At 48.3% G+C, this 20,780-nt stretch overlaps 2 protein-coding genes across 5 annotated transcripts; one reads left to right on the top strand and one right to left on the bottom strand.

Moving 5' to 3' along the window:
* Positions 1-5,236: 5,236 nt before the first annotated feature.
* LOC144737597 (zona pellucida sperm-binding protein 4-like) lies at positions 5,237-14,054 on the bottom strand. Its single transcript, XM_078620356.1, has 13 exons — positions 13,906-14,054; positions 13,441-13,514; positions 12,496-12,585; positions 11,352-11,473; positions 9,820-9,934; positions 9,082-9,216; positions 8,710-8,888; positions 8,310-8,407; positions 7,795-7,922; positions 6,668-6,857; positions 6,068-6,203; positions 5,829-5,922; positions 5,237-5,572 (listed from the first exon to the last, which is right to left on the bottom strand). Exons 1-13 carry the CDS (start codon positions 13,956-13,958, stop codon positions 5,313-5,315), a joined length of 1,674 nt encoding a protein of 557 aa, XP_078476482.1. The 5' UTR covers positions 13,959-14,054; the 3' UTR covers positions 5,237-5,312.
* A 159-nt stretch (positions 14,055-14,213) lies between these two features.
* Positions 14,214-20,532, top strand: LOC144737598 (zona pellucida sperm-binding protein 3-like). 4 transcript variants are annotated; one of them, XM_078620357.1, is made up of 10 exons: positions 14,214-14,356; positions 14,845-15,056; positions 15,459-15,571; positions 16,706-16,809; positions 17,468-17,645; positions 18,026-18,161; positions 18,259-18,353; positions 18,880-18,974; positions 19,381-19,509; positions 20,353-20,532. In XM_078620357.1, exons 1-10 carry the CDS (start codon positions 14,305-14,307, stop codon positions 20,481-20,483), a joined length of 1,245 nt encoding a protein of 414 aa, XP_078476483.1. In that variant the 5' UTR covers positions 14,214-14,304; the 3' UTR covers positions 20,484-20,532. The 4 variants fall into 4 exon arrangements, with proteins under 4 accessions (XP_078476483.1, XP_078476487.1, XP_078476486.1 ...); XM_078620361.1 differs by lacking the exon at positions 20,353-20,532 and adding an exon at positions 20,172-20,224; XM_078620360.1 differs by lacking the exon at positions 20,353-20,532 and adding an exon at positions 19,897-19,997.
* Positions 20,533-20,780: the final 248 nt, after the last annotated feature.

Below are 20,780 nucleotides of genomic sequence, written 5' to 3'. Positions count from 1 at the left end.
AAAGAACCAAAGAGTATGGATCCTTGCAGTCACGAAAACTTCAAATCTAGAATTATCTCTTCCACTCACTCCGGGTCATTAGCCGTTACCACCGGAGCATCCCATTCAGTGTCGAAAACTCAAGGAAATCCAAGACTTGTTTACCCCTTAACGATGCTTCATGGAACGTCCGCACCCTCCTGGACTCTGACGATAAGCAAACTACAGACCGCACAGAAGGACAGTCCTCGTGGCCCATTAATTCAGAGAATACAACATCAACATTGTAGCGATTAGTGAAATCCTCTTACATGGAGACGACTCTCTCACAGAGGCAGAAGTTTGTGAGGGCTACGCCTTCTCTGGAAGGGTGATCCAGAAGATGCTCACCACCTCCAAGGTGTGGGTTTTGCTGTGCAAAGCTCAATCATTTAATGCGTCGCTGAATTCCCTATTGGTATTATTGAGCTTCTGATGATGTGGCGCATTCCCTTGGCCGGGGGGCACTCTGCCAAACTCATCAGTGCTCATGGGCCTATGCTGGATGCAGACAATGATGCCAAGGAGGCTTTCAATAAAGCTCTCGTCACTGCCATTAAAAACACACTGCGCACCGACAAGCTACTCCTCATGGGATACTTTAATGCCAGGGTGGGCTCGGAACACCAGATGTGTGACCGTGTACTAGGCCGACATGTGCCGGGTGAGCATAATAGCAACGGGCTGCGGCGACTCTCCCTATGCTCCAAAGAACATCTTGTTCCGGTTTAAGCACAAACACAATAACTTATGGCAACACTCCCGCTCTAAACACTGGCACCTGCTAGATTACATCATCATCCGTCAGTGCGACCACAAGGAGGTGCTAGTAACCCGATCCATGAGTGGAGTGGAATATTGGACTGATCACCATATGATCAGAGCCTAGTTCCACGTTGAGATCCGTCCACGCCATCCAAGGAAGGCCCAAAATAAGAGACGGAACGGCAATGCTCTCAAACATCCAGTTGTCACAAAAAAACTGGACCACCAGCTGGACCTGTCTACAGACCAAATGCCTAGTCCACAAAGCCGTCCTTTCCGACCGAGACTCTGCCACTCTCCAATGCTCCCTCTCCAAGGCCAAAGCAGAGTCCCAGTGTGCTCTCCATGCCATGGAGGACACCTGGTGGGTCCAAACACGCAGATGAGATCCAAAGCCGCCTGGCAGACACAAACAACACCCAAGAGTTTTATGATGCCGTCAAAGCCCTCTATGGCCACCAAAACAAGCCATCACCCCGGTCAGGTCTTCTTATGGCAACACGCTTTTCAAGGACCACCAAAAGATCTTGGAGAGATGGGCAGAGCACTTTTTTAATATCCTCAACCACATCAACCCCACAGACCCGCTCATCCTCGAGACACTGTCTGATATCCTGCCCATTCATGAACTCGACACTCCACCACCATTTTCTGAGGTCGACCAGGCAGTCAAAGGCCTGAAAAACAATGAAAGTGCTGGACCCAACGGCCTCCAAGCTGAGATGCTGAAGCAAGGGAGATACCTCCTCCTTCACTGCTTGCAACTTCTCATCAAGTCCATCTAGCTGTCCATAACCATCCCACAGGAATGGAAGGACGCGAATATTGTAGTTAGCTATACAAAAAGAAGGGTGACGAAGAGGCTTGCGGCAACGCACAAAAACCAGACCCCAACAGTCCTTTGAACTGCAATATGCAGACGACTGTGCACTCATGGTTCATACCCCAGAATCCATGCAGCACGCCCTCAACCGGGTCTCCTCCTAGCGCTCTGTCGGCCTCCAAATCAATACTTAGAAGACAGAAATAATTGCCCAACTCTCATCCACATGCACCTCACTCCCTATCTTCATTATCGGTGGTATTCACCTCAAAATGGTTACCCCATTTCACCTATCTCGGTTCTGCTCTCTCCCCTACGTGCTCTCTTGACGATGAAATTGACACTCGCGTCAACAGAGCCTCCTTCCTTTGGATGCCTCCAGGCCAGGGTCTTCAAAAACTGTAAGCTCAAGACCCACACCAAGGTGGGAGTTTGCAATGCCGTTTTTGATTCCACCCTGCTTCATGGCTCAGACAATTGGACCTCATACAGGTGGCAAATTAAGATCCTGGAAGCCTTCCACATCAGATGCCTCCAGCGCATCCTAGGGATAACCTGAGAGGACAAAGTTCTACATACTGAGATCCTCACCAACACAAAGTCGTCCTGCATTGAGGTAAGCATGGCCACATGGACACCTCCACTGGCTTGGCCATGTGATCCGCATGACTGATCACCTGCTCCCCCGTCGAGTTCTCTAACGCCAACTCAGCGCAGCTAAACGCTCCACTAGAGGACAGAAAAAGTGCTTCGAGGACCACAGCAAGGACCTGCTGAAGCACTGTAACATCAATTCCTTCAGCCTGGAACCCCTGGCGCTGGACAGGTCCAGCTGGTGGTCCACTTGTGCCAGAGCAATCAGCACCTGGAAGACGCCATCTCACAGTGGAGATGCGAGAGATGCACCCAAAGACACTCCCAGACACCAACGCACAGCTGGGATAACGCCATCCGAGACCCAACACACGTGTCCTATCTGCAGCAGAGTGTGCGGCTGTCGCATTGGCATCCACAGCCAGATGAAGTTTCACTAACGCCAAAAGTGCTAGCCCACCCACAAGAGGAGCAATCGTCATCATCTTTTTTTGATAGACACCCAAGAGAGAGATCTAGTAACTATAGTAGTATTTTTCGATACTCTTCGGTTCTTTCGGTAAAGTCACGTAGGTATAAAAATACAAATAAATAAATTAAATCACGACATTTCGATTGCAACACAAGCAATCATCATCAGGTGTTAAAACCACAGCAAGAAAATGTTTTGCTGAAGTGGGAGAGAGATACCGTGGTAAGAGGTTAAAAAGGTAAGAGAGGGGGGAGGGGGGTAGGGGAGCGTTGTGTGGACGCTAGGAGAGGGAGACGTGAAGCGAGGACGGGGGGGAAGTGGGCGGAGCTGGGAGTGGGATGCTGAGAGTGCTCGTGATACACCAGGGGAAGACGCTACTACAAAGCAGCAACAGTACCAATAAAGGCAACAACTCCATTGCAGTAGCAATGCCAAACGCTAGGGAAGCGATTAACTCAGCAAAATAGACTATTGACCGGTAAATATGGTGCTGTGGTTTTCCCACCTGATGATTTGCTTGTGTTGCGATCGAATCGTCCTGATTTAATTTATTTATTTGTATTTTTATACCTACGTGACTTTACCAAAAGAACCAAAGTGTCTGGATCCCTGCAGTCATGAAAACTTAAAATCTAGTATTTTTCGACTGCACATTTCAAAGGGGAGGGAGGGGGAATAGGACATCAGTGGGGGCGACAGGCGAGGCACAAAGCACCAAAAAGTCTTCCAAACGAGCTACAAAGTGTTTTCTTAGCCCGTGCTGCAGACGTAATTGTGCAGTCTGGCTTGTCTCCATGCACGCTGTCCAGGATTATCCTCAGCGTGTGCTCTTGCAACAGTAACGGTGCAGTCTCCGGCTTGTCTTGATACAGGCTGCTCTGCAGTTTTCTCAGCCCGTGCTGCCAAACTGTCTTCATTGATTAGTTGCTATTGAGAGCCGCAGCTCCTCCGTTTGTTTTGCACGCCACAATGCTGCTACACTTTGTTTTATCATAGCATTTTTTCTCGTTAACAAAATGGCCACCAAGGCTTTGCGCCAGAGAACCTCCCGTCAAAACTAAGCAACCGTTTGCATTGCTCGAGGCAACCACGGATGTGCAGATGCGTGTCGTGGCTCGGTAATCATTAAATCAGCATACATTGTAGTTTTATTTACTTTCTATTGGACCAAGGATACAAACAAATAGCGATTGTTCTTTCTGGGACTGAGTTTGTTGGCTTTGTGTACCTTGTTGAAATGTAAACAAGTTTGTTTCAAGTGTTATAAGGCAGACAATGACGTTAAGGCAGAGGGAGTGCGCATATATGGGTGCTTTAGACATTAATACAGGTAGGAACAGTCCCACACTGCCCACCAGGGATTGTCTGTCTGTCTTGCATAACCACGCCCTCGATTTGTATTTCATAGAGCGCTTCGGTTGGGCTCAGCACCACGTGACACGCCGCCCCACGTAGCTTGCGCCGCGTGACACGGATCGCACGAATGCGTTATGCAACCAAGTTCCGACCTGCCCACTCCGAAGGAACTTGTTATTACAAATGTTATCAGTTCAGGACAAAGTAACTTTATACTATGATATTTCAGGCGATACGTCACGTAGATGTTTCGTGTGCGATTTTTACTTTGACAGGTAGGACTTAAAAAGGAACATTCAAATCACCCCAAAAAATATAGTACCGTTTCATGCGTCATGTCAGTTATGCAGAATTGAACAAGTTCAGGAGAAATGGTCTTTACAGGTTGTCCGTCCTTACAGTGCGAGTACGTTGGGGAGAAACGCTAAGGTAGAATGGAGGCGATGTTCAGGGAGGGGGTCAAGGATTTCCAGGCCGTGTTAGACGCAAACGGTCTTCCTAACAGCAGAGTTTTCAGGTAGATGGTTTAAACACAGGTACCAGAGTTCAGGTAGTTGTAGACAGGGGACTCCGGGCTATCAGCATGTGTGGTGGTCATGCCCAAGGAGGTAAACGTTGAGGAACAGAGTAGAGGCAGAGTTTCTCCAGCATTCAGCACAATGCAGCTAGAGACGGACGCGTCGTCACTGCATCAGAACCCAGGGGTCTGAAGCACCAAGCCACTCGAGCACAAGGCCACAAAGAATGTCTAGTCAAGCCTCCATAGCGTTGTGGGGTGGGTGTCTTTTCCAGGGGAAGAGCACTTTCGGCAATGTCGACAGATGCTCTAAGGCTACAACCTAGAAAGTCAACCCAACCTTTACTTATAAAGCTGGTTAGAGTTGGCAGTATTCGGTTTCTCCCCCTTTACCCCACATTCTTGATGTACCTTTGAAATCGTTTGTTAGTGCGATGCAAAGTCCCTGGAACATAATGTCCACATTTGCGTGTTTTAGGGGGAAAGAAAGGATTCATCAAGTAAAAAAAAATCTGGGATTTAGATTCTTTAAAGCATGGCAAAGTGCTCTTGTTTGAAGTCAATGGCCTAAACCTTAGTACAAGTTGCTGCTTTTGAGGGACTTGCCTTGGGGAAGAAACGTGACCAAATGCAGGACTAATACCGTCTACATATTGCACACATTCATCGTAAAAGGTCAGAACAGTAGTAGCGAATTTCAGCATTTTATTGTTTTGACCACAATGGTCTGCAAAAGATATGCAAGTTCCAGCAATTACAAGTAGTCATCAATAGCTACTTCCGCCGAGCGCCACAGCCCGGCTCCTGCGCCTCCTGACGGCAATGGCAGCAGACAGGAGCGCAATGACGCCTGTGGCAATGACGAGGAGAATGGACAGGGTCCCAGCCGAGGCCCACGACGAAGAGGGAGCCTCCAGCCACAGCAGAGCAGCGTCGTTAACAGGTGCTTCTTCAAAGAGCACGGGGCCCTGCAGCGACACCACGTGCTTTCCTACCACGCTGGAAGCGTCAGAGATGGCGTTGCGCTCTGGAACAAAAGAAATCGGTTGATGACCACTGGCCCATACAAAAGGACATCATATGCTGCAGGTCAAGTTCGCCAGAAAATCAAACGAGTAGGTCATCATGGCATGCCACGGCGTGTTAAAAACAAGTCTGCAAAGTCACAGCAAATGTGCTCTAAATAGAAACGATAACATAGCAACATTACCACCAACATGAAAAGCCCTTTGTCATCTGGGTAAACAAGCGCAAGATATTCAAGAGGTCGCGGTGGTGCTCACGGTAGCGCCTGGTCTGTCCACACTGCCGATTGCACTCGGTGAGGAAGTTGGGGCTGGAGCTGTCGCACACCACGATAGAGCAGTGCAGGTAAACCTGTGGCAGACAGAATGCATCGTTCCAGCAAGTAAAGTATTCCATGTTTTACGTAGTCTTTTGTGTCCTCTCCAGTTGGACACAGTACACGTCATCACTCCATGGTGACCTGGTTTTTAATGGATGGAAAGAATCGGGCACTCACGAGGTAACGGGTGGTGCTGCGGTCAGAGTTCATGAAGGCGAAGGCCTGGAGTGCCAGACGCTTGTTGTGAGAAGGCAGTGGCAGGTCGGCGACACCAGGGAAGAACACACTGCAACAAGGAGACTGCACGGGGCAGCTGCACAGGAAAAAGTGCCGTTTACCCTCAATTCAAAGCAAGTGTCATGCATCGGATTGAATGCAGGTATCTGTATTTGCAATCTGCACGCAAGGATGAAGGCCAGCTTTACAGTCAAGACAGCCCAAATTCCAATAGGCAGTGCATCTGTGCAATGCAACCATCACTGCATGTAGTCGGGCCTTGTACAAACCACCAGCTCTGGGAGGCAGAGGGTGGCTGTGTTAACATCCAGAACATCAACCCAAGGAGCGTTGTGGCCATCGATATTTTGGACGGCACTGCAATCTTGCTTAAGCGATGCCAGTACATGAACTGTTGTCATTGAAGGCGACTTAATTAGCACAACTCTGCTTACGTGGGGAAACAAAAAAGACAACCAATGCCTCGAACCAGGTTGCCTCTGCAGGCCCTGCTGTGGCAGTGAGAAAGGGTTTAGAGAGCACTACCCCACCCAGCCTCACCCATCCACCACAAGCTTCCACTGCGTGGGGTCGGTGGCATCTGCCGTGGGCGTGGCCCAGCAGTCCTTCAGGAAGAGCACCAGCGTGGGGTCAGAGCGGTGCAGCAGTGACGCCTGCACGTAGAGCGGCGTTCCCATCAGCGTTACCAGCGGGTACTGCCAGGGCTGGTACGGCGTGGTGTAGGAGTTGTCTGGTAGCGTGCAGACATGGTTAACAATGCACGTGGATTAGTGGTGTAAAGGTTCTGTTTAGAGCACATTGGACAAGGCACAACACAAAGCCTCTAAAACGTGCGCATTACTTTTGAATTGAACTAGGGGACATAGAAACCGTGGTTGATAGTTAATTTGTATTTTCATAATAAAGGCTGTCACCCTCACCTCCGCATGTTTGGCTACATAGTGTATACAACGGCATTTCTAAATGTCTGTAGATGCTGTAAAGGGCACGGTTTCACACGGAGGGGTGGGAATCAGGTGCTAATACAGTTGGCCAAGCTATTGACAATCATTCGTTCAAGCAAAGGTGACATGGACAAATGAGGCTAAGAAAGCTAGTCCAATTTTCCTTTAAACAATGACCTCAAGTAGACCGTTTTGGTTGATGGGTTGTGCAAAAAGACGCATTTTGTAGATCCATAGGAATTAAGGGCTTTGTTATCCCTTTCAATGGTGGCCCCACATTAACATGGTTTCAGCTGGTAGATTGAAAACCTCACCAGAAAATAGCATTTGAAGTTACACGTCGTACCATGGAGAATGTGCAAGTCGTTCTAGTTCACTTATGGCTAATTATAAACTCTGTTGGCAGGTTCACAATACTCTGGCAGCACAGCCTAGCACGTCGTCCGTTTGTTGGAGGGGTCAGCAGTTAGTCCAGCAGCCATGGCGAGGCATCCAAAAATTAAATGCAGCCAGCAATCAGGTGAAAATTAAACCAGGGTTGAGCTCTTAGCTCAGCACTGAAAAAAATAAGCATGACTTACAGCTGGCTTCGAGCCAGAGCTAATGTTGAATACAGACCCAAGTCTTCCCTGGGTAGAGCGGCATCACAACCTGTGTTCCCCTAAAAAAGGTTGGATTTGCCCGCTCAGAGCTGTAAAGGGTGTGGGAGAGGGCAGCACTCACCAGTGAAGACCTGGAGCAGCAGGGAGAGGGGCCCAGTGGCCGTGGCTGGAGGTGGCGGTGGAAGAGTGCTCACCTGCACTCCAAGCTGCAGGTCTCCACTTCCAAGGAAGCGGCATTGAAGAACCATCCTGGTAAACAGACACAACCAGCCAAAGGCATGCACAACGCCCTCACGGCAGCAAGAGATTGCAGGAGGGACACAGCGGACCGATAGTGTTTTGCAGACGTACCAGTATAGGGACCACCTTGGTTAATACCGTGTTTACATTAGCCACAAGCTATATTCCTACTACTTCAAGATGTTAAAGATTCCGTGACGAGGAAAAGGCGCCCTTGTGCGTTCAATGTCCCAATTTAATAAATAAATAGTTGAATAAGGAAGCTGATTTGTCACGGTTCTGCAAATATTTATGGTCGCAGGGACAGTGGACATTTATGGGGGTGGGTCTCCTCTGCAAGACTCATGCTTGACCCTGATGAGCATAGCACTTGCAGAGGGGTGTGGCAGTGCTTACTTGTATGTGGACGACTTGGTGATGGCGACGCTTCCATCAATGCAGAGCTCCCGCTCGGAGACCAACATCAACTCGTACACGAGCTCCTGCCCACTCCACTGGACACAAACGATAATGCCATTGAGTGATCAAGTAGAAGAATGATAAGTGGTACTGGCCAGGAGTCCAAATTAGCAACAAATTATATATTAGGAGCCACCCAAATTCTGCTTTAGCACTCGATTCATTTGACATTCAATCATAAAGTGACCTTGCTGTTCGTTATCAACTCGTGCACGATTGTGCTCTGCACATCAAAGGAGTTGTGCATCGTGAAGGGTCCCGATGCAGCACTTCAACAAGGTCAAACAACAACCATCAGGATGGGGGCAGAGCAAAGCAGAGTCCAGGAGCCCAGTACCTGCACAGTGGCACCACACGCTGCCATGGGTACGTCAAAGACTGCAAGGTCTGCAGACACCAGCACGGGGCTGCACTGCGCACTGCTACTGCCAGTCAGGTGCACGGTGCTCAGGTCCAGCGGCGGAGACGTTAGGTTCCGAGACACGGGCACCACAAAGCGCCCATCTGTGGTGCACACTGGGTGGAGCATGGCGGGGAGGGTAATGGAGATTTTGGTGAATCACGAAAGATGCCCCATGTAGCCCGGGGTGATGGAACAAGTTCAGGGAACCAGCACAGCAGGATGCTACCGTGCCAACACAGAACCTCACAGCAAGAGCCTAGTTTAGGTAGTGAATTATGGAACCTCTGTTTTGAGTCGGCTACGTACCAGCTTCATTGTAGAAGCAGCGGCGTAGAGTGGGGTCGTAGCAGCAGCCACTCCGTGCACAGACGTCCGTGCTCGGGACACTCTGCACAGAGTTGCATGGGAAGTTCCTGCTCTGACCAGAGCACGTGGCGATCTCTAACAGCAGCAGGAGCACAACAGGTCATCGTATAAAACCCCACACGTACTTAAAATAAAACGGCATCGTTTGAGCCACGTGTCAAGTATGTGAATGAGTGTTACTTGGCACATGACCAAATCACTCGGGCAATGCACCCACTTCCAGAAGCGGAGCAGGGTTGAGTGTATAGCAAAGAATGGAGAAACACCGTGCTCACTGGCTGTAAAAGGCTATGGCAGTGCAGCACAAATTGTTGCATTGCAGGTTAGTGCCACTCAACCTCGGCCAACAAGGAGCAGCGTGGTTATTCATGGTAAAACTAACCCTCAAGACCCAGGGCAGCACCAACCAGCAGTGCATTAGGATAAGGAGTTTATATGGTGCAATTATTGCAATCAGCCATTGGGGGAAATTGCATTGAAAAATGATTCAAAAGCAGCAAGTTTGTCCAGTAAAAGCCAAGGGCATGAAACGCATCATCATTGCAAAAGCACCAGGAGAGATGATCTGGGTCGATACAAAAAGGCAGCCGTTGACCCAGCAGACCCATTCTAGAGCACCAAGTCATAGGTAGTGCAGTCTGTGGGTCCGATTAGCAGCGTCAAGTCAAAGGTACTCACCGCCAGCTCTCGCCGATCTTAGGTTCTCAGGGCAGTCGATGGTGAAAGCCCAGACGAGTCTATTCAGCCCCTGCCGCATCTCCTGCAGCTCCACCTGGATCTTCCTCCTGCCGTCCTGGTGAAATCAGCAGCCCTCAACATCGGACTCGGGGCCAGTTGTCCAGGAAGGCTTAAACAAATCAGTAGATTGTGCATTCGACATTGATGGGCGAGGCCAGGCTAATGACAAGTAAAACTGTCAATAGGAAATCCGCCACCACCTGCCACCCAAATTAAGACAGGCAGACCAGACCGCACGTGGGGGTTGCTTTCCTGGGTCCGAAATCACTTTCCCAGGTTAACCCTTGTTATTGTACAAACGGATGCTGCACTTATCTACGCGTGTTTAATACATTCTCCATATCCACCTTGCCACAAATACTCCATTATTCTTCCCACAAATTCACCCTTCACACGGGAATCACGATCCCTGGGCAATTAGCCCATTGGGTGGCAAATACACATTTATTATTGGTTTCACGTCTATGTCTTGTGCAAGTAACCCCAAGTAGCACACATCTTTCTGGCACAAGCTCGTATGTTGGTTTGGTCTGACAACGTTACATTTCATTGTTGTAGATCATACATGGTCAAGTAAGCCCCGTACGCAATATTTGTCAGCTTGGATAGGGACCTTCTGTAGCAATACAGAGCCGTTAATTCTATACCAAGCATCAAACTGCTCCGATTCCCATCTTTGCATTGAATAGTACTGCGAAAGCTGCATCCATTGGCAGACGTGAATTACATCAACTGAAAGCTTGTTTTGCCGTGTATTTTGTGTGATGTAAACACCAGTTAACCGTTCACACATTGCCTCTATTAAGGTGACCACTTGGGTGACATGGACGTCTAGATGGCATATCCTTTACCGTTAAGCACCGGAAGAGAACATTTATGCTAGAGATAAGACGGAGACTAAAGACAAAAAAGCAATGCAATGAGGCAAGGCCATGGGGCAAGAAAGGATACTTAGGATTGGTTTAAAGAGTAATGTAGCGACATGGCATACTACAATGAACAAGAGCACAAATGGCAAGTGCAAACCAAGGTAAATCTGATAAAAAGACAAAGATGGCATGATCTTGATAAGATATATGGAATGAGCATTGCATAGATTGTCCAGGGATACCAGTCAAGCGAAAGAGCTGCTGTATAATCTAGAAACAAAGTCGCTACCACCGAGAGATGATCAAAATAATAATACATTGTAGGAATAAATTTAAAAGGCAATGCAAACCAACTGAAAACAAATTCCAGAGTGGACGGCATTACAAAAAAAAATCTTTGAACTTTAAAAATAAATGCACGAGCTAAGCAAACGTGGAGGGGAAAATACCAGAGTAGACAAAATCAAATTCGATTCTGGCCAGACAATATCGGTGGGTACGTGATGGCCGATCGGTTATGGATTGCGAAACAATTTCGCTACTACCACAGCAGTCCCAGCAGGTACTAGCATCGACGCAAGTCAACGGTCTCCTCGTGTTCACCTCCACGCGCACGTGGCAGGCATCACCAGCAGCGGTGAAGTGGAGCGCAGCACCGTCCCTCGCAATGGAGAAGCCGCAGTCCCCGTGCACAGACTCCACATCCACGGCCTCATTCCGCACCGCTGGAGACATCAAAAACAAAATTAGAGAAACCTGCATTTGGATGGATTGCGCACCAAAAGTTCACGTGGGTAGCGTGACTGCAAGGAGAACAAAGTATGTCGTCAGTGAACGCGAATAGGAATTCTCCACGGTTCCAGGAACGTCTCCAGGACACAGGGAACTCAATACACTGCTGGAGTTACGCTACTCCCAAACCTGCACAACGACCTCGTCTAATAGCTGAGTGTCAGTTTTATCGACAAGAGCGCCTAAGTCGACAACGGAGGATTCCGGTGCGAAATGCAGACGATGCAAGTAGAGAACCAGAGTCTGACCGGAGTCACCAGGTTCAGTTTATAACAGAAGGTATCGCCTTGCATGACATGTTCCAATGAAAGGAAGGGAGAGCCCATTGCCTATGCAAGCAAAAAGGAGGCATTGATAAATAAGGGATTTAACCGTTTAGTAAACACATGCACCATTAGAACCTCGTTTGCCAGTAGCAAAATATGATAATTGGCTCCAAGGAAAGCCGTCTCGGGTGTGGACCAATCAATTTCAAGGACAGTGCATACATTACCAGAGTTATGTTTTTGTTTGCATTCAGACTGCAGGTATTGTGGTCAATGCGAACATGACTCCTTGTAAAAAAGGTGTCAGTTTTGTTGCCAGATAAAAGGGTAAAAAACCAATTGTCATAAACACACGCATTTATCCTATGGAAAAATAAGGGTTGATTGTCGTCTGCTGTATTAGACTAGTTGAAATGAACCCAATATACTTAAATTTCCCATCGTTCATAAGAACTACATTTCACAACGCAGAGTGAACCAAAAAAAACCTAAAAAGCGACACCGAATAGGAAAACTGCAGAGGTCATAACGCATCAAAAACGAAGCAGTTGGGACAAACAAGTGGCCAGAGAATCTCAGCCCTGAATCAAGTTGCTAGGATCCTTGAGAAGCGTCATATAGTCAATCATACAATGGATCAAGACGATTAATTATGTCATCACGATTGAAGTGAAAGCTGGTGGACTCACTCCGTACAAAGACACGGTAGTCGCTGTGAGAGGAGCTGTTCCATCCCACAGAAAAACCAAGGGTGGAGGAGAGGCATTGCGTCAGCAGACCTGGGGGAGGCAGGTCAGAAATTGAGACGTCAACATCAACTGCACCTTATGGAGCAATTAAAAACACAGCCCGTGGCGGTTGCTGGGTGGGCGCACATCCGTCCCTTCCCTTTTCTGTGCACACAAGTCTGTAAGGTGTTGTTATTTGGCGCAAATTCAAAAGGTACGAGCACGACTCGACAGTATGAACCTCACACCAGGGATTGTCAGCCTGCAGCTTCGAAGCCGCTGGTTGAAATATGATATTTTGGTTGTAGACCCCTGCATTAGATTCTTGAAATTGTAGTGGAAAGTTGCCAAGGTAGAGCCTGATAAATGCAAATTATCAACGCGAGTGTACAGTTCGTTGTTACTACAATGGAAAGGAACAAGGCCATGATGATTTTGCCACGCGAGTTTTACTTATAGTCCTGCGCAGTCAAATGTTGTACAATTTACTATTTTAAGTAAAGTTGCAAGGGCCGTGCCAATCAGTCACCAGCCATATTTTTGAAAAAGTTATTATCGTAAAAAAGGAACGTGCAAGGGAGAGTTAATGTCCCCGAACGCCCCCTTTTCCATGCGCCGGAGGATTATTAATTATCCATGTGCCGGCCTATGCCCAACGGCAGCCATCACGTCGCGTTACGTGACCGCTCCAACGGCAGGCGCACAACAATTCACCCCCCCCCCCCCCATCTCGTCCAGGCAGCGCTCTGGTTGGCAACTCGTGTCGCCGGTAACGCTTTTCCAGTTCACCGAGACACGCCGCCATTAGTCTTGTGCATGGCGGTGTCCAGACACACGATAGCGGTATTGAGAGAATGCGCGATGTGGTTGTCATGTGGCGACAGCAGCAGCAGCAGCGCCCCCTACCACTCGGCTCCCCCAGCATCCGCGGTCCCAGCGACTGTCGAAGCCTCGCGTGGACGGAGCCCAGGCAGAGGAAGCTGCGGGGAGCACGAGACACGTGACCGCCAAGACGAGAGAACGCAGGGGGAGGAGAGAGAGGCAAACACCGCACCCCCCCCACAAAAAAATAAGTGGCCCTGTAGCGATTTTAGGAAGGGCCTATTCAAGGGCCAGCACGGTGCACGAAGGAGTTGGTGTAAACAGCGCCACGCAAAGCCACCTTTGGAACCGCACCACCCACAATGGGGCAAGAGAGACATTTCAGGACCGCATTTCCACATTTTTATCTCAATGCATTTCTCCATGCAGGTCAGTTACCCAAAGCGATATGGAAACGCCCTCTCTTACAAACGTACATAATACTTCATTATCCAGAGCTGTTGATGAACATCCCCGAACACCACTCAGCACGCCCCTCCGCCTCCTCACCTGGTCAGGAGCAGGAGAACAACTCGCAGAGCCGCCATCGTAAAACAAATCATCGGCTGCGTCGCTTCGCTTAGGCCATGGACCCCTTTTATATGGAGAGCCCTCAGCGATCCCGATCCAGATTGGATCAGATCCACCCACGCATTGTCTAATCAGCGAGATTTTATCAAAGCAGATCGAGTCACTCATTGTCTCATCAGTAGAGGTTTGCTCGATCTCGGCGCACGTGCATGGATAGGGGCTGCACCGCAAATCACGCGGCACGTACGCAGGAGGAGTTAATTGGCTCATTACTGAAACTGAATGAGGCCGCGCGCAGATAAAAGCCCCGAGTCGGGACAGTAGCTGCGTTGGCTCTGCTGGTGCCGTGCTAAGTCTCGGTTTTTTGTTGTCCTTGCGATGGAGACCACGAGGGCTTTGTTTGCGGTCTTGGGGTTATGTCTTGCCTCTGGTGAGCAGAGTTTGGTCGAAAGATTATTTTACAAACGTTTTTATTTGTCGTGTAATGTAACTGCCGTGTTTACTAATGTTAACACCATAATATACACGTACTAACGATGGGCTTGGTAGTGTGGCGTGGTGGTTAATTCACTGTTCTATATACCTGAACACGAATTTGCGTCCTGGTAATGTTAACATTTGCGAGATGTGTCTAGACCTGGGGCTTTGCCCTAATTCAGCCCGTACTGATCTGTATGGTCAAACTGACGACCGCAATGTGCGAGACTTGATCCAGTAGTGGATTGCCAAAACGTATTCTTAACCTGTCGTGACGCGTGTATACATTTATTGAGGTGCTACTGGGGAATTCGAACTCTTGTATTAGCAGCTCCGTGTGTGGATGATTGACTCGAGGCTCTGAGACTTTCTACGTCTTCACTGACCACCTGTATCACTGTTTGGGTAACACTCGCGTCTCGTCCAGTGCGGCACCGCCAGCTGCAGTGGCCACCTCCGCCACGGTGAGTGTGGTGTGTGACGAGGCGACGCTCACGCTGACCGTGAGCAGGGACCTGTTCGGCACGGGTCACCTGGCCCAGGCGAGTGACCTGTCCCTGGGAGTACCAGCCTGCCCCGTCACTGGGAGCGACGCCCTTGCTGGGACGGTGACCTTCCTCTACGCACTGGAAAGCTGTGGCAGCAGCCTCCAGGTAACTGGCTGCTAGTGCTGCTGTAACATAATCTGCGCAATCCAACTGCTTTATGTTTTGGCAGAGTGTAGATGCAGAAGAATTACAATTCCGCATTCGAATCGAGCCAGACTTCTTCAATAACAGCGGGGTTTGTCGCTTTGAAATCCTCTTGATATTTGTAGATCGTCCGTTCCGGTTGACCAGTCGTACATTAGAGCGTTTTTATTCTTCCATAATACATTGGGAATCTGCATTTGCCATGGTTTGTGTGGGTGTTTTTATGGGTGACATGAGCTAGGTGAATTATTTAAACCAAGGAACAGCTGCATTGGGTCTTTCACCAAGGTGTTTGAGCTTTTTTATTATTATTCCGCTAGAATTGCAATAAGTAATAAACCCCACGTCTTCCTCCCTTCTTAGATGAGTGCAGAGCTGCTGTCTTACGAGAACTACCTCTACTACCGCCCCACGTCCAACACGAGCATTATCCGCACAAACTACGTCGCCGTGCCGGTCGTTTGCCGCTATCCCAGGCGAGTTCACCAGTAGTCTCGTTGAAATTTGCTTAATTTTGAAGTCCAGCTGAACGGCTTGCAATTCTACCGGTGTCTTTTATAACTTAATGCAATTGCGTGTTCTTGTGCTTTGCGAGGCCTGAGTTTCAATAAAGCCAATGTCAGCGAGTTAATCCACCGATGGAAAGTCTCCCTGTGCTGTCTGTCGTGGGGGTTTTTAGTGGCAACATTACTGATGGGTTCACATTAAACGCCTGTCATGGACTGCCTCAAACATCCAGCCTTGCAAGTGTCCACGCCTGAAGTGGTGCATGTGTAGGGGTGATACGCGCTGGCAGTAGGGATCGTGGGGCAGTGCGTGGTGATTGGCTGTGTAGTGGTGACGCGCGCTGACAGTGATGGATCGTGTGACAGCGCGTGGTGATTGGTCGACTAGGGTGGGTGCTCACATCGCGGTCCGCATAGGCTCCGTCTCCTCGGGAGCGAAGGACTATAAAAGGCGGTGCGCGCGGGCGCTCGGGGAGTTGGTGACCAGTAAAGACGGAGGAGGAAGAGATAGAGCCCTGAGACACCTAGTCCCGCTGTCCTTGTAAGGACCGGGACCCTGTGTGGCTCAGAGGTGGGACCTTGGGACCCGGGGCCGGACGTCCGTGTGAGGGCCCGGCCGCGGGACCCAGTGGTCGTGACCCATACCCAAGCTGGGGTGGGGTCTGTAGGTTCCCCTGGATGCTACGGGGCTGGAATGCCTGTGTGTGTAGCCGGGTGGAACGTGTCGCGTGAGCTGTAGTGACCACACGTGTTATTGTGGCAAAGACAAGTGTTAATAAAGTGTGCTACCCGTCAAGTGGTCTCCTGCCGTAATTTACAATATTACACATGCATTGCATACTGTGTAAACCACGGTTCCCTTAATTATAGTCCATTCCCCCAAGTCGTCTACTTACTCTTATTTGGTCTTCGTCGGATAAAAGTCTTGCAAGTTGCGATGTTAAATATACTATGAAAATATGGTTCTGTATCTCTTCGCTTGTCTATTCGTTGTAAGATGTTAGCGACATTGCAATAATAATCTGGTCACAAATTGGTGCAGTTGAGCATCACCCACCTCTGCTCATTGTAGAGAATGTGTACCTGATCTCTTCCGGACTGCAGCAAGGGGAACGTGTCCAGCAATGCCATCAAACCCACATGGATCCCCTTCAGCAGCGCCAAAGTTATGCAACAGCAGCTGAGCTTCACGCTGAGGCTCATGACCGGTCAGTGGTGATTTGAGGACGTTGATTGCCTATTATGCAAATGGCTACTACCAGGATGGCAATTTAGACTATAAACCCTTCAAGATGTGTACTTGGTATTGAAGAATAGGCCAGATATATGCCTGAGGTCTCTATACTTTATCTGAGGTTTAAGAATAGGTTTACCCCTTTTTTTCTGGCACAAACTGTGCTGTTTGGATGTTAAAACACCAAACAGACCTTTTTTTACAAGGAATCGTGTCTACATTAACCACTAATTGTGGTCAGAATGCAAACAAAACAACTGATAACATATGCATTGTCTTTGAAACCGATTGGTCCACACCAGACGGCTTTCTGTCGAGACGAAAGACTGCCAGAAAGAAAGCTGTCTCTGGTTTCCACCAAATGAGTTTCAAAGATGATACATATGGTTAATGCAGACATGATTCCTTTGTAAAACGTTTCAGTTTGCTGTTCTAACATCTTAACACATGTTGCCAGAAAAAAGGGAAACCTATTCTCATTTTGGTACTGGCAAAGGGAGGTACCATGATTTATCTTGGTTTCTTCCACAAGCAGTGGCGTGAGCAAGCACTTTCCTGGCTGCGCTTTTAGTCTGCACTCGGCCTTGGCAATTGTGTTTTGAAGATGTCTAATTGTGTTTTCTTTCATGAAGACGACTGGAGTGTGACGCGACCTTCCACCGTATACCAGCTGGGCCAGACTCTGCATGTCGAGGCGAGCGTGCAGACACTGAACCACGTTCCTCTCCGGATCTTCGTGGTCAGCTGCTTTGCAACCCCGGTTCCGGACAGGAACTCTCCCGTCAGCTACCAAATAATTTCTAACGCTGGGTGAGATTTCTCTCTTAATCCCACCTAATGCATGTTTATGCTCCTTGTCTTAAAGGTGACATTCCACTGCTTGAGTATATAACAGAGCCTCACCTTGGAATGCTGAAATCTTGCTCTGATGGTTAAGCCTGACCAGGTGTATGGTTAATGATTTTTATCATGTGGTGTCTGTCGGTACGTTACTGATGAGAGATGTGGTCAATGTGCGTCATTGGGGACTGATTTGGTTTGCGAGTGGGAGGGGCCCCTTAAGAGGTGGGCTTGGCGCACCCTCTGCCGTATTATACAGTGGAAGAGGAGTACTACGTCTCCTAGCGCTGGCTTTCTGCTGGCCTGCCCTATGTAAAGTCACGTGTCGTACATCTACGGTGCCTGTGCAGGTGTCTGGTGGATGGCAAAGTTTCGTATGATGCTCGCCTTACTTCTGGCTTCCTGCTCCGGCAAAGTGACAACGTCCTTCGCTTCTTCATAGATTCCTTCCGCTTCCTTGCGACGTTGACCAACAATGGCGATCAGGTGATCTACTGTCATGCAGGCTTCTACAGAAACCACCTTTTAGCAACGTGGTAGGCAGTGTGGTTGAGTAATAACCATCTTCCTCTTCTCGGTCCAGGTTTTCGTCTTCTGCCAGCTGAAGGTTGCAGATGTTGCTACATCTCCTACGGCTGTCAATAAAGCTTGCACCTACAGCCCCTCGGCTGCATACAGGTTGGTCTGCTTCCTTGCATTGCCCAGCAATTTGTTTTTTAGTGTCTTCCATCCAATAGCTCAATCCATGCCTTGCATATGGGCTACATATTATTGCATGCCTGTGTGCTTAACTAATATCCCTGAGACCTGACTTTGGTTTCTAGCTGCAACTAGTATTAAAACATTTCCTGTGCAGTCCCACGGGTCTTCTCTTGTTTAGATGTATTCAGGTGATTTATTGGTCATAGCCTGCACTTGTCTTGAGTTTAGCAACTAGTGTAGCAGCCTGCAAACGACGTCTGTCATTCGTTTGAGCTCCTTTTGAAAAATCTCAGCCTCATAGCCAGAGTTCAAATATCACTCGTGGCTAATCTCGGGAGTATCAACCGAGCCTCGCCTTCATAGATTTTTTTTTTTTTCCTCAAGCTGATCACCACTGTACGGTGCTTGCCCTGAACGGGTGCTCAATCGGCACTTCTCAAATGTGAACGGATACGAGTGTGCATTGCTGTGTAACTACAGACGACGTTTGTGTGCAATGCAGGTGGGTCTCTGCTGATGGCTCGGACTCGGTGTGCAGCTGCTGCGAGTCCACGTGCCCCAGTGGAAGAAGGCGCAGGGATGTGGCAGCAGTGACTGGTGAGTACAACCGTCGTATTCAGCCATTTAGTCTTGTACAGAGAACCTTGAATATCAAGGGAGTTACGTTCTTGGAAAGTGTCAGAAAAGCCAAACTGCGACATTCACTATGTAAGCCTTGCCTAAATAATGGTGTTGGTATGTGGCAATCAGGAATGGAGGCATCGCGATTGAAATAAGTAATGTGCCAAGTAAACTAAATAGAACTAATTTCGATTTAAAGCTTTTGTGACTGCAGGGATTCATATTCTTGGTTTATTCCGTAAAGTCACGTAGAAGGGAAATAAAAAAAATTAAACATTAAATTGTCATAGCTTTTGGATTGCAACACAAGCAATCATCATCAGTTGTGTATGGGCTTAAGCCTGGGCCTTCGCCACATTACTAATGTGGTCCTCTCACTCAGGACCGTCGTATGCGGTGGAAGATGTGATGCTGGGCCCCATCGTGATTGCCAAGCCCTTCTCAGATGGTGCCGAGCCAAGCAGCCCTGCAAAACAGCAGCAGCCACGGGTTTCTACATCTGCATCCAAAGGTAAAGCTACCAAATTCTTTCATGGCACATTTTTTCCAGTCTCGGTTAAAAACCATTTCTCATACTTTGATACTGGAAAAAAGGTCCCATGATGTATCTGCTCGCCCAGGGATATAAATGCTCTGATGCATGGACTGTCGTTGTACTGTTTGCCTTTTGGCGTATTCTGGTTTGACTCGGACTCACCCATAAAGAAGGTGGTCTGGTGTAGACCAATCCGTTTCAAAGATGATACCAATATAAAAGGAGCATGTTCACCAAAAGTACGTGCGGTTAATGCAGACTTGATTTAAAACCTGAACATCCATGAGGCAATGACGCTTTAAGGTTGAGCTCTCATGGTTTGGCAGTCTGTAATACTTAATCTCTATACGGAACTTTTTGCAGTTTGGGGAGGAAGCAATTTGTTTATGGAAGTCTGGTTTCTTACTCCTTTTGAAAGGGCCTATGACATCCAACTACAACCCCCTTCCCCAATAACAAGTTGAAAAGGTACAAAACATTGATATTATAGCAGTGCCCTAAAAGGTATGACCAACAAATATTGCCATGATCCTCCTTAAATGTGCTTTGGTCGTCAGATGTAAATATGTTTACCATACCTAATATGATATTTGTGATTGCTTTTTTAATAACATAACATGTGACGTGCTGAACTAAAGCCATCCACCAGTGTGAAATGGCAAACCTTGGTGAGTGACAAATTTGAACAGTACGCCTTTCACACCTTGACCAAATACTTGGATAGGTCAAATGCCCCCACAACCTCCAGCATGTGGGAAAAAACCCTAGCTTTACGGCGCCGCAGTTAACCACCAGCCCTTTCTCTCAATTGTTTTACAGGTGCTGCTCCCGTCCTTGGTCTGGGAGTGGCTGCGCTGGTGATGGCTGTCGCAGCAAGCGCCACGGTGGCTTTGTTTGTTTCGAAGAGGCGTCACACGACTCCTTCAAAGGGATTGGAAACGAGCTTCTGATCTTAAGTTGCTTTGCTTAAGTTGTGATAAATAAAACTGATGCATTACTTCTTGTCTTGTGGGGTCTTTGCTTGGCGTTTCGAGCACTTTGTGTAACTACACCATAGCCCAGTTCATGAGGGGGTGAGCATGGAAACAATTGTGGTCTCCAATTCATGCGTGCCAGGACTAGTAGGATGTACCTAATAATAATGGATAATGTTTTTTTTTTTAAGCCTTCCCAATTGTCCAAACTGGCAGTCATTGTTGTCCATGTACAACGGAGCAGTTGAACAATTTCAAGTAAACAAATCCATT

This window comes from Lampetra planeri, chromosome 72, assembly GCF_965212315.1.
Source record: "Lampetra planeri chromosome 72, kcLamPlan1.2.h2, whole genome shotgun sequence".
In the NCBI taxonomy this organism is placed as follows: Eukaryota; Metazoa; Chordata; class Hyperoartia; order Petromyzontiformes; family Petromyzontidae; genus Lampetra; species Lampetra planeri.
This window is presented reverse-complemented; position numbering and strand designations above follow the sequence as displayed.

Excerpts from the sequence above, each read along its gene's own strand:
- LOC144737597 (XM_078620356.1), bottom strand. The coding sequence starts at position 13,958 with ATGATTTGTTTTACGATGGCGGCTCTGCGAGTTGTTCTCCTGCTCCTG. Across the intron at positions 7,923-8,309 it reads ACCAAGTCGTCCACATACAA|GATGGTTCTTCAATGCCGCT; the intron begins GTAAGCACTGCC and ends TCTGTTTACCAG. Across the intron at positions 6,858-7,794 it reads GCTGCTCCAGGTCTTCACTG|ACAACTCCTACACCACGCCG; the intron begins GTGAGTGCTGCC and ends GCACGCTACCAG.
- LOC144737598 (XM_078620357.1), top strand. The coding sequence starts at position 14,305 with ATGGAGACCACGAGGGCTTTGTTTGCGGTCTTGGGGTTATGTCTTGCC. Across the intron at positions 15,057-15,458 it reads GCTGTGGCAGCAGCCTCCAG|ATGAGTGCAGAGCTGCTGTC; the intron begins GTAACTGGCTGC and ends CTCCCTTCTTAG. Across the intron at positions 15,572-16,705 it reads GTCGTTTGCCGCTATCCCAG|CAAGGGGAACGTGTCCAGCA; the intron begins GCGAGTTCACCA and ends TCCGGACTGCAG.